Source organism: Micropterus dolomieu, linkage group LG16 (assembly GCF_021292245.1).
Source record: "Micropterus dolomieu isolate WLL.071019.BEF.003 ecotype Adirondacks linkage group LG16, ASM2129224v1, whole genome shotgun sequence".
In the NCBI taxonomy this organism is placed as follows: Eukaryota; Metazoa; Chordata; class Actinopteri; order Centrarchiformes; family Centrarchidae; genus Micropterus; species Micropterus dolomieu.
In genome coordinates this window covers 2,307,537-2,319,404 of record NC_060165.1, presented here as the reverse complement: position 1 = coordinate 2,319,404, position 11,868 = coordinate 2,307,537, and the positions used below count along the sequence as shown (strand labels likewise).

At 39.1% G+C, this 11,868-nt stretch overlaps 1 protein-coding gene across 2 annotated transcripts in view; it reads right to left on the bottom strand.

Annotated features, from left to right (window-relative positions):
- Positions 1–11,868, bottom strand: part of arhgef39 (Rho guanine nucleotide exchange factor (GEF) 39) — a 90,169-nt gene that overhangs the window by 67,307 nt on the left and 10,994 nt on the right. For both annotated transcript variants that reach the window (XM_046072500.1, XM_046072502.1), the window contains exons 4-5: positions 7,606–7,726; positions 3,665–3,783 (exon numbers count right to left, since the gene is read on the bottom strand). In XM_046072500.1, coding sequence (XP_045928456.1) covers positions 3,665–3,783; positions 7,606–7,726 — 240 coding nt within the window. The remainder of the gene's footprint in view (positions 1–3,664; positions 3,784–7,605; positions 7,727–11,868) is intronic.

Genomic DNA, 11,868 nt, shown 5'->3' with positions numbered 1-11,868 from the left:
GTTGGTAACATTACTCACACACTGCCCATAAATATTTTTTCTGGTTTTAGGGGCATTTATGAGAACCCAGTGTGGGCGTGGATTATGAGCAGACTGTAGTGCACACAGAGACAACAGTGCCACAGACACACAGCATTTTTTTAATTAAATGAAATCGTACCCTTTTTGCGGTTATGTAATGCATTGAAGCAGCAACTCTGTTAGAGGGATGAACACCATTCCAGCTACTAGTGTGTGGTGATGACCCAAGCCAATACACAGGATGGGGATAGGGTCTGATCCAGGCATTCTTTGATCGTATCAGCTATACAAAGCCCAATCCATTTTCTGTTTGCCTTTAGTACGCCAGCTGCCAAGATGTGACCCCTACTTTCCATTACAGCAAATCCCTACAGCATTGAGAGCAAATTACATGAACTGTAGAGTTAAAAAAATAAATACCAGCCAACAGTTTTAATTAACCTAATGAAATGACAAAATGCCCACCGTACTTAAAAATGACTCCTTGCTACAGATTTCAAATTTATAAAAAAGAGCATTGGTATTTGCTATTGTCCTTGTGTATGTAAATGGTAATACATGATACATGCTGGATTTATAGACAGCGTACATCCAAAGCACTTCATAATTTTCCTCTCATTCACACACTGATGGCAGCGAGTTACCATGCACGGGGCTGGGCTGACCATCACGAGCAGTATGATGTTTACTCTTGCCCAAGGACACTTGGACATGTTGGACCTGTGGATCAAACCATCTATCCTGTGATCAAAAGGGAAACCCACATCTGGCCCTGATGGGCCTCACAGTCTCGTAGAACAAAGAATGACCCTGACATCCTACAGGCCTGACCCCGGCCTGCTGAATTCCTAAAAGCCTGAATTGGAGTTATTTCAAACAATGGACTGTAAAACAGGCGCCAAAGCCCGTTTCACACCTATGTGCGAAATAGTGAGTCAGAACTAAAAGCAGAGCAGCTATTGGCTGTGCTTGTAATCCTTCATGTAAGTAGACCTGAGCACAGACAGAACATTGTCTTTTCCACAACTGTGCAAGCGGTGATAGGAGACACAACTTTCTCAGTGCTGAACTTTCTTTGTTCCCGAATACACATTTTACTCTCTGGACGAGCTACTCTGTTTTCTTCTTTTTCCTACCTACTCGCTACCAAAAGCGACACGTAAGAGGCTTTCGTATGTCTGGGCAGCAGATAGTTCTATAACTTTGTTATTTTAACTTGTACAAGCTTCATGTAGCAAAATGGTCACACTGTAGAGCCCTGTGGTATACAGCTTTTCTCTGTGCCTTTCTCTCCTCCGTCTGCTTACTAACCACACATGCACACCACGTGATCTCTGAAGCTAACCAGACCTGTGACCCACGGCAGACTAGCATCGGAGGTCTCCAATTTTTTTAGTTCAGGAGAGAGTGATTCACATGGTTTGAACCGCCATCTTGATTCCAAAATCTAACACACACACACACACACACACTTGCTAGATTGTTGTATGTTTTTGTATGATTTGCTTATTGGCTTTATTTCATTTTATTTAGAATAGTTATAGTGATTTACTTGCTAAAGTTGTTGATCATTGATCTGTGCTTGAGTTGAATAAATCCTATTATAATTTTAAGAAGTCGTTGCCTGTGATTATTTGTATAATGTTGCAGTAAGAGTTTGTTGCCACGGCCAGTGTACGGACTCACCCTTATCTGTTTGCCATCTACAGGTGGACAAACTCTCTTTTAGACTGATCATATTTGGCTCATATTTGATTATTGGTCCCTGATTCCAGGGTGTCACCACGTATTTATTAATTATAATTAATAATTTTGAATTATTAATAGTTTTATTATTATTTCTAGAATATCTTTGATGTTCAGCTATAAACCAAACCTGACCATATGTTGAAAACCCTAACAGCGAGAGAAAAGGTTGGATTGCTGCATCCCTATCATTTTCCAAGGCTTTGAAAGCTACATTCCAGAGTTCCACATTATCCCAGAAGTATGGGAACAGTTAGACAATAAACAGAAGGTAATTCTTTGTTGCAGAGGAGAGAGTGAACATAAATGAGATATCCAGTGTGATATGTCTGTCTCAGATGTGAAGGTGAAGGGTCAGCTCATAGCAGAGACAACTTCTGTCTTGCATGATAGATAACATTGCGAGTGCTCGACTGTACATCTGGTGAGATGAGAAGATGAAAGGGCCTAATTAACATAAACCACTGTCATGATATCGTTTCTGCCCATTCCTCCTCGTATTCCACTAATTAACAAGCAAAATCAAGACCGCATGAAATTACCAAACAACCAAACAAAACTGGTGCTTAACAAAATTGATTTTGACAGTTTCTGGAAAGTCTGAGTACTTACATGGCCGCTACATCAAATAATAATAATTACATCTGTCACAGAGACTACACATGGTGCAGTGCAGCGGGTGACTGGTGAAAGGAAAACAACTAAACAGCAAACACAGAACTCAAGCGTGAAATCTGTGACCCATCTACAGCAGTGCTCACGGTGGTGGAACAGCACCACCATCTCACCACCACAAACACCCAGTTTGGAGATTTCTCTAAACTGCAAGTAAAAAATTGATTTTTTTTTTATACAACTTGAGCATCAATTAAATACATAAAACTGAAGATGTGTTAGAAACATTTTCTGGTAGTTAATTGAAAGCTTACACCCTCTTACAGTGTAAGAGATGAGCAATTTGTGATGATCTGTTCCTTCCCTGTGTTTTGGCAAATACCTTTGAGGTTCTCTGAACTGTATATAGAAAACAACTGTGCTAATGTAGTTACTACATGGAATATATATATGTGTGTGTGTCCCCGTGTAGAGTTAGAGTTATTTAGTAAGTAAGAACTGTATTTCTGTAAAAAAAATAAAATAAAAATAAAGATAGAAAACAAAAAGAAACTCAGAGTAGCAGAGTGGTGAGTATGACACAACTCTGTGCACCTTCATAAGTTTGCTGCTGGCCATTTTCGATGACCCAGTGCACCTGAAATCAGCTGTATATGATAAATATTTGATGTGTATGAGGGAGTGGGCTTTCCACACAGATCACAGCTTTATTAAAGTGCTTCTTATTAAAGACTATCAAGTCATGAACAGATTATGCAGAGGCGTTTTGTAAACACTGATAGATTGTTAATATGCATTGTATGCAAAACTGCGACTGTTTCAAAGTGTTGTGTTTATTATTGTTACCATCGAGACAAAGGTCACCTGACTTCATCCTCCAGCTCATAAACTCAAAATGTTTCTGAGTTAGTTTGTACCTGCTTCCGTCGAGGTTCCAAGCGAGCTGAGGCGATACTAAAAACAGACTGCTGATTGGTCAGAGAGAATAGTCACTATTCACTGCGTCATTATTGTGCGCACCTGACAGGCCAGCAGCAGAAAGTTTTATATTTTACAATTTTTATACCATCTGCAATGGAAAATGGAACACGGCCAAACCGAGTAGAGTCGAGGCGTACTGTGCAGTGGAAAAGGGGCTTATTGGGTTGAAATCTTTAGTTAATAACTTAGGTGGGGAGTGGGTCAGGGGACTTAACTCATACCAACCCAACCTGTGGTGTAACACTAAGTTTATGTAGTCACCAGTGTACAAGTTGATGTAAACAGAAGGCAGAAATCTTACTGATCAATCCGTTGAATGGGGAGTTGAAGCAAGTCCTCAAGCTTTTGGTTGTTGAACTCTGGTCGGGCTTCCTGTAGTTTCTTAAAACGCCTGAAGGCTTTGTTTTTCTTCAGATGGATCTAAGACAACGCATAAACCATTGTAAAGTTATTCTCACAGACATACAGGCACATTTACAAGACACAACTTTCTGCATTGCAAAGTAACATTTTATGCCCAGTAACTTTTTTATTTGGGCTGTTCGATATTTCGGGAATTATATTGGGAACAAAATCTCTTCCACATGCAATAATAAAATCACCTTCCCTGTTCAAGAGAAATCCCATCCAAACAGGGCTTAAGTAACAGATTTTCCCAGTTTCCAACATTATTTCTCCTTGTTTCTTTTGTCGAGAAAATAGTAGAAGAAAAAGTCCTGTACACACTGTACTTACTCAAGACTAGAGCTGTGCAATATGATGACTAAAATCTCATATCCTGATTTAGATCATGTCATATTCCCAATAACGGTATATATCCCAATATAGAACATATTTTGTAAATCCAATGAAATTTGATGAACTCGGCAGGACAAATATCATGATATAGAGTGAACGACGACACAGAAAGTAATGTACTGTAATTACTGTTAGCTAGGTTGTGGGTTAGCAAGCTGTCGCTACCCGCTGCTGCAAAGTAAACATGAGAGGACGAGACGGTCCCAGAGCAGAACAGCAGCTCCAGAGAGCGATACAACTCTCCTGCTGCTGTTCTGCTAACATCACAACAGCAGCATGTCTTGGTGAACCAGAAAGTAAGCCAAATGTCCAATATCCAACGTAAAACTAACTTTACCGCAGTGCAAAGCCTCATCCCCTCCTCAAGTGTTGAATCTGCGACATGACTAGTGCATTTCTCAACTTGAACAAAGTTAAACAATATTCATAATAACTAGTAACTAGTGTTGCTCTACAGAGCAGGCGGCTAGAAGCAGCACATGTCAGCACACTGGCACCGGCTCAATGTACATCTGTCTAATGCAGTCCACAACCTGGAGGAGGAACTGTACATGAGTGTATTAAGTATAATGTTAAGTTGAAATTACACTGTGTGTGTGTTTTTATTTATTTATATATATATATATATATATATATATATATATATCCCTACTCAAGACTACACTTAATGTACTATATCTTTGTAGTAGTTCATATGGCTTAAAGGCATTAATATGATGAAAACTTAAGTAAGAGGAACATATATATGACAATATATATTGTTTAACGATAGAAAAACGTCCATCGTTAACAATTATGCTCTATCGTTTATTTCATTGTGTCGCAAATTCCACACTTTACTGTAATATTTCCGCGCGGGGATGGTGCTTTGCACCGTAGAGAATCTAGTTTTACGTTGGATATCAGACGTCTATCAAACATCCAACGTAAAACTAAAATCCAACTTGAAACTAACTTCGTTTTTCCACATGTTGTGATAAACTGCTTCAACTACACAGAGGGAGGCCAGCATGGACCTAATTAGTGCTAATCAATTAGCTGTGACAAAGGGTGTGTGTGTGTAGGTGCCTGCTGGGACATATGTATGCATACATGTGTTTCTACTATACGATATAGTTGAGCTTATATTTTGAAAATAATATACAATTGTTTCGTGTTAATACATCCATACAGTGAACGCTAGGGGCTTATATTTTGAAAAACACACCATCATGAGATTCCTGTTACGGTTCACTTACTCAATGGGTCTTTTATTTTGAATAGCATCATCCTGTTCCCTGTTAAGATACAGTTACTTTCTGGGTCTTTTATATTGAAAAACATCCTGACTTCCATTTGCTGTCCATAACAGTAGTGCTGCCATACCACACGGTGGTGCAGCTGGTCAGAAAGCTCTCAACAGTGGACCTGAAGTGGCTGAGGATCTAAGGTGACATACCGAACTTCCTCAGTCTCCTCAGGAAGTACAGCCGCTTTTGAGCCTTCTTGACCAGAGGTGTGGCGTTCATTGTCCAAGTGAGGTCCTTGCTGTGATGTGGACGCCCAGCAATGCTATAACTCTTGTTTAGCACACGCTATATGTATGTTTTTTTGGCCTTTTGTTTACTCACTAAAGGACGTCTAAATGGAATTAAAAGTCTCGCTTCGTCATTTTTAGTTATGAGCTGATTCTGCTAGCTTACATCGGGCGAAAGGCGGGGTACACCCTGGACAGGTCGCAAGTCCATCTCAGAAGTTATTATTAGTCTTTTAATAATAATAATAATAATAATAAATATTATACACTATTAAAAATCAACTTAATTACTAGTGCTGTTAAATTAATTAATGCATAATGACAGTGATAATCGGAAAAACGTGATTATCTCTGTGACTATAATTGTACCAACAAAATCTATAATCGTTGCATCCCTAATTAGCATTCACACTTATTATTAGATAACCATGATATTGCATGACAGCGTTAGTATACTATACTGCCTTTATCCATCAGTACAGTTTGAGTATACTATACTGCCTTTATCCATCAGTACATTTTGCAGGCAAAGTGGGTCATAAATTACTCTCATTAAGGCACTGAGTTCTACTGTTCAGAGTGATCACTGGTCACTAGGGCTGGGCAATAAAACAATAATGATAATTATCGCAATAAAATTTTCCTCAATAACAATATAATAAATGTTCAATATATCGTCAATAAATATTTGCTTTAGTTCATTTGAGTTACAAACAAAGTAGCACCTAATTTTTTCTGTTGAAAAAAAAGGCCTGAAAAAAGATTTGAACTGTTGATGCTTGTATGTTGTTCCTCAAATGTAAGTCGCTTTGGATAAAAGCGTCTGCCAAATGAGTAAATGTAAATGTAACTAATAATTTGTTGAAAAAGATAATGGTTTTAAATGTTTTAACTCAGACTAGTGAAGTGATCCACTGTTTGGCATCAAGTGTCACATTCTGACCATAAAAAGTTTAACCACATAATTAATCATCTGGTTTCTTGATTTTTTACATGGAAGCAAAAATCCACCTTAAAACTACTGATTTGAGAGAGAGTGTGATAATTATTGATATCGAATGATATGAAATGTTTTTATCGTGATAACATTTTTGGCCATATCGCCCAGCCCTACTGGTCACCCAAATAAATAGCACTCCTGACACTACAACACACTTCCTGGTTCAGTCAGTTATAAGGGATTACAAACTGCAAAGAATCAGTGCAAACTTGCAGGGCTTGATCCATAATTAATGCATTAAGTCAATGCTCTGCAGATACATGCATTCTCCTAATTAAGACAATATTTTCTTTGTACCTTTGATGCAAAGCTAGCAACTGCGACATATCTGCTGGTTGCTCTCAGCAGGCCAGTCCTCAAACAGAGGATATAAAATTTTAACAAATCAAATCTGATCTCATAAGTTCTGCACCTCTGCACTGAGATCATTGTCTTATCAGATAGGTCGACTGTATCAGGATCAGGGTTGGGCCGATAGATGATGCCATCGTACATCGGCAATGGCTGAAAAATGGTTGATGGTTGAGCAGGCTTTTTGGGAATTTTGGGAAATGTTAATTTGCTTTCTTCTGAGATTAAGATGAAAAAGACTGATATCTACCTTATACCTGTGTTAAGTATGGAGCTGGAGTCAGAAGGTGGTTACCCTAGCTAGCATAAAGACATGAAAGTGTTGCCATAGCAGTGCTGGCATCTCTGACAGCAGTTGAACTGATTGTTTTAGCAACAAAGAATCTAATAACCACTTGTGCATTTGTTATTGTGTATTCAGTCCAATAAATGAGGAATACACTGGCCAATTTTCCCACAGGGATTATTAACAATCAAACCACATCAAATATAATAAACAGCTTGTGAAATGCTAAGCGCAATATGAGAGTCTGACAGAGTGTCCTGTGATAACAAGGTGATAATGCTGTGTTCCTACCCCGAGCACTTTGCTGGCATTATAGATGTTGTCCACATATGTGTTGTAGTAGTGCAGATGTGGGCAGAACTGGTCGAAGCCCCGGCCAAGGTAGCCATTTTCCAAATGGACCAGCAGAGACCTGCAAAAAAAAATAAAAACAGGTAAGATATACTCAAAAAGAAAAATACCATACAGGGTCTAGGCCAGCTATAATGGCAACTGGCATCTCAGCTGTAGTTAGTTAACTTTAAAGCTGCGAGTTGGCCAGCAACCAAACATAATCGCTTGTCTGTTAATATGGTTAATATGCTTTCTGCATACAGCTATTTTGGCATTGTCAAGACGATTTTCATCAAAGAAATTATCATTGTGAAATTTTAACGTTTGAAAAAGTCATCAATGAGCTTTGTCTTTTGCGGTTCAAAAACACCACCAGTGGTGGAGGTTGTCCTCAATAAATGATCTAGGTGGTTGTCTGTTACAGGTAACAGTCTGATACGTTAATGATAATAGCTTAGGCAGTTAAAGTTCAGAACTGTCAGCTGCATTAGTTTACAACTATTACCATTTAGTGAGATTTCAAACATTGACAGACATAACTTAGTTTTGTGTTTGATTCTGTCACAAACAGCATAACACAGTGGTCCTATACAGCAGTTTGTCATTATTCCCAGAATAGCTTACCCCGCCTTTATGATGCAGAGAGAAATCAGGAGTTCATAATATTTAATTGAATTTACAAAAAATGTTCTATGCGCCCTGCTTTGTATCTAGACATAAAATGCCAGTACATCTAGGGCTGAACGATATGGCCAAAAGTGTTATCACTGGGTGGTGATGGCGCAATGGATAAGGCTATGCCTTTGGTGTGAGAGAGCCTGGTTCAATCCCCCACTGTGACCCATCCTCCATTGTGTCCCTGAGCAAGACACATGTAACCTCTAACATGTACAGCAATTGTAAGTCGCTTTGGATAAAAGTGTAAGATAAATGTAAAAAGTTTCACATCTTTCAATATCGATAATTATCACGATAAGTATCAAATAGTTTTTTCTTTCGAGTTTAAAGGCTGCTGTTTGCTCCTGAGTGAAAGTTGAAGAAACCTGATGGTTAATTGTGGTTTAAAGTCTTCTTTATGATCAACACTTGATTCCAAACAGTGATCACTTCACAAATCTGAGGTAGAACATTAAAAACAATTATGATAAAATCTTTGTCAACAAATATTCATGAGTAAAATTAAGTTCTTTCATTTTTCCTCAACCAAATAAACATCTTAATAAAAAAAGTCCTTATTTGTGTATGCATTTATACATTATACATTTATTGGACATTTGTTATATTGTTATTGAAAAAAAACTTATATTGCCATAATTATTGTCAGGGCTTGACATTAACACCCGCCAAATGCGGTTGGATTTCAGCCCACAAGCCACTTTGGTATGTTGAAAAATTGTAGTGTTTTCAAAAGGCATCTGAAATAACCCCCATGAGTACTACCTGCAGTAATGTTTACTCATTGGTCAATTCGTGAACCCTATCTTGACCAACAACACTGTAAACAAGGAGACGCTGGCCGTCGGACCAAGGGCTGTTTTAGCCTGCCGTTAATTATCAACTTTACCAGCGGCAGCCATAGCAAGCTTTTTTAATGAGAATCCAGACAACAGGCGCGTCTCATTCTCCCCAGTGGTGCCGCCGCCCGAGGGTGCGCACGCCAAATATGACATCCAGACTTTTGTCAAACAAGAATATACATATCATATTACACATTTGTGGATTGTTTTCTGTGGGTTACAAATATTAAAGTCCAATAAAATCTTCCATAAACATAGCAACATAGCAGTCAGTCAGTGCGTAAGTGTGCGTGGCCAACCAGTGTGGAGATAAAATGTACTGGAGAACAAGAGAAAGTGAAAAGGCGGGAGGAAAGTGCCGTTTAATGTTGTAAAATCACACACATCTTATGATTATGGGACATCGTGTTACTAGCAGGGCTGCCCTTATGTCACATCATATCGTCATATCACAACTACCATTCCAGAGTTAATTCTGGAAAATAAAGACCTGTATACTGGTTTCAGGTGGACGTCTCATGATAATAAACATAAATCCAGTCAGAGCTCTGATGAAATGCAGATGCAAAACAAACAATCCAAAGTGCCCAAAACTGATATAGGACTACATAAAATTTTAATCTTGTTGCCTTAATTGTGGATTTTTTCCTTAGACAAAACAATTTATTATTTGTATACAGCCTGTTCCAATATACATTTCAATGTTTAATGCTGTAAATAAACATGTAAAAAGAATGAAACTTTCAATAAATGTTTTTAAAGTGTGTAAATAAATCCAAAATTGTAACCCTAACCCTGGTTTGTCAGTGCGCATGTGTAGGCGTAGCGTATATGTGTGAAGTGGTAAAGAGGAACAGTTGCTGAAGAGACGGAGTTCCAGCTTCATTGGTGTTGTGCAGAGTTGTCCGCACCTCGCTGGACTTTCGGATAATTTATCAACGTTGATGAACCACACAAAGAATATTTTATCGTCTTTAAACACCCGTCTACTTGAAAAAGACCTGCAAGGAACCGCGATGTGCAATCGCCGTGCACAAAAACACACATGATTCGACCATAGTCGACTTGACGATTCTGATTCGGCTATTTAAATCCTTAGTCGGGAACAGCACTAGTGTCTGGTTTGGGGGTCATCCCCCAAGAATATTATATTTTCTAATAGAAAAAATGCAACTTCATCATTTTGGACCACAATTATTACCACATCTGTGTACAAAAAGTTGAAAAAGCTAGAGCTGATTATAAATAAACACCACCCAAAAAGCTAAATTCGTTAAATTGCCAAAAAGTAAATCAATTGCAGAAAATGTTGGTCAGAAAAATAGCACTTGTACTGCATTTGTAGAACACTCTATAATCACACTATAATTCATAGGGTCACTGTCACTCATTTTTAGGGCATGCAAACAAGCAGGCAGACATCATTACTGAGTCACAACAACATCCTCAACTCCAACACAGGGCATGACGAAAGTAACTATTTCAATATGTGTGGCATATTTTTTGTGCATCACAGACCTTTGACTTCCCCAGTGAGCATTTAGCCTCCAGTCAAATCGTATTGGACTTTGAATTAATGCACATTACTGCCTGAGAATGCACTGCTGCTCTGCATCAGTGGAAAGAAGGAGCTCAAATAAGGCACGATCACATCTGAGGCATCATTTTCAGCAAAGGCACACATGTTTAGAGAAAGTGCGGAGGTTGAGCAAAGTTCAGAGGATTGCTTTCCTGTTAATGGGAGGTTTAGCAGGCGAGGCTCTGTAGTGTCATTTGAAGGCCTCTCCCTGTGGGTGACGTATTTACTGGGACCCAGACGGTGAGTCTACCTTTAGGGCACTCAGGGCCACTTTGTAGTGAGAACACGCCTGCTGAACTGAGGAACAAAACAACCGGATCAAGGCAGAGTCAAAGCAGTCATTCAGCCTGTCAGGCACATTACAGTAACACGGACGCAATTGGTTGGGGGTGTTGACACTTGTGAAGGAGCTTGTTATCCAAACTTAGAGGAAGTACCACACATGCACACACACAATCCTACTCTCTAATGATGTTCCCAGAGACTTCTGTTTCGTACATGCTGTAAGAAGGAGCACTTTGCTGTTGAAGTTGATTTAAATAGATTTTAATGAAGTTGTGCGCCAAGGTAGCCTCTGTTCATAATCAGGAGATGCAGGAGCAGCCGAGAGAGTTCTAACGAGGGCAAAGGGCGGGAAAAACTGTGTTTCCGTTTTTTCCCCCCCTTTCACTGCCAGAGGCTATTATGATAAATATGAAATTATGGATTACATTTTTTATACTTTTTTTCACAGCAATTAAATTGCCTGGACATCAGCGGCAGGATGGAGACAACATTAGCATTCCGTGTGTGTCACATTAATCCACATTAATTCTGAGCAGTTGCGACATCTGGGAGAGTTACAACCTCGTCCAAACAATTCAGACCGAGGCGCCTTAATTTGGGGAAGGATTAAACAGAGGAATACTAATTGTTACGACACAGTGCGAGCATCCGCTAAAGATAAATTACTACTTAGTAAATAAATAAACATAACCACGAATCACTGAAAACAAAGCAATAAAGCAGCATTTTGTTGCTCCAAATGAATTGTACGATGTGACCTACATCTCAGACTACACCTATTCTCATTATGAACCCCCCCCCCCCCCCCCCCCCCCCCCCCCCCCCCCCCCCCCCCCCCCC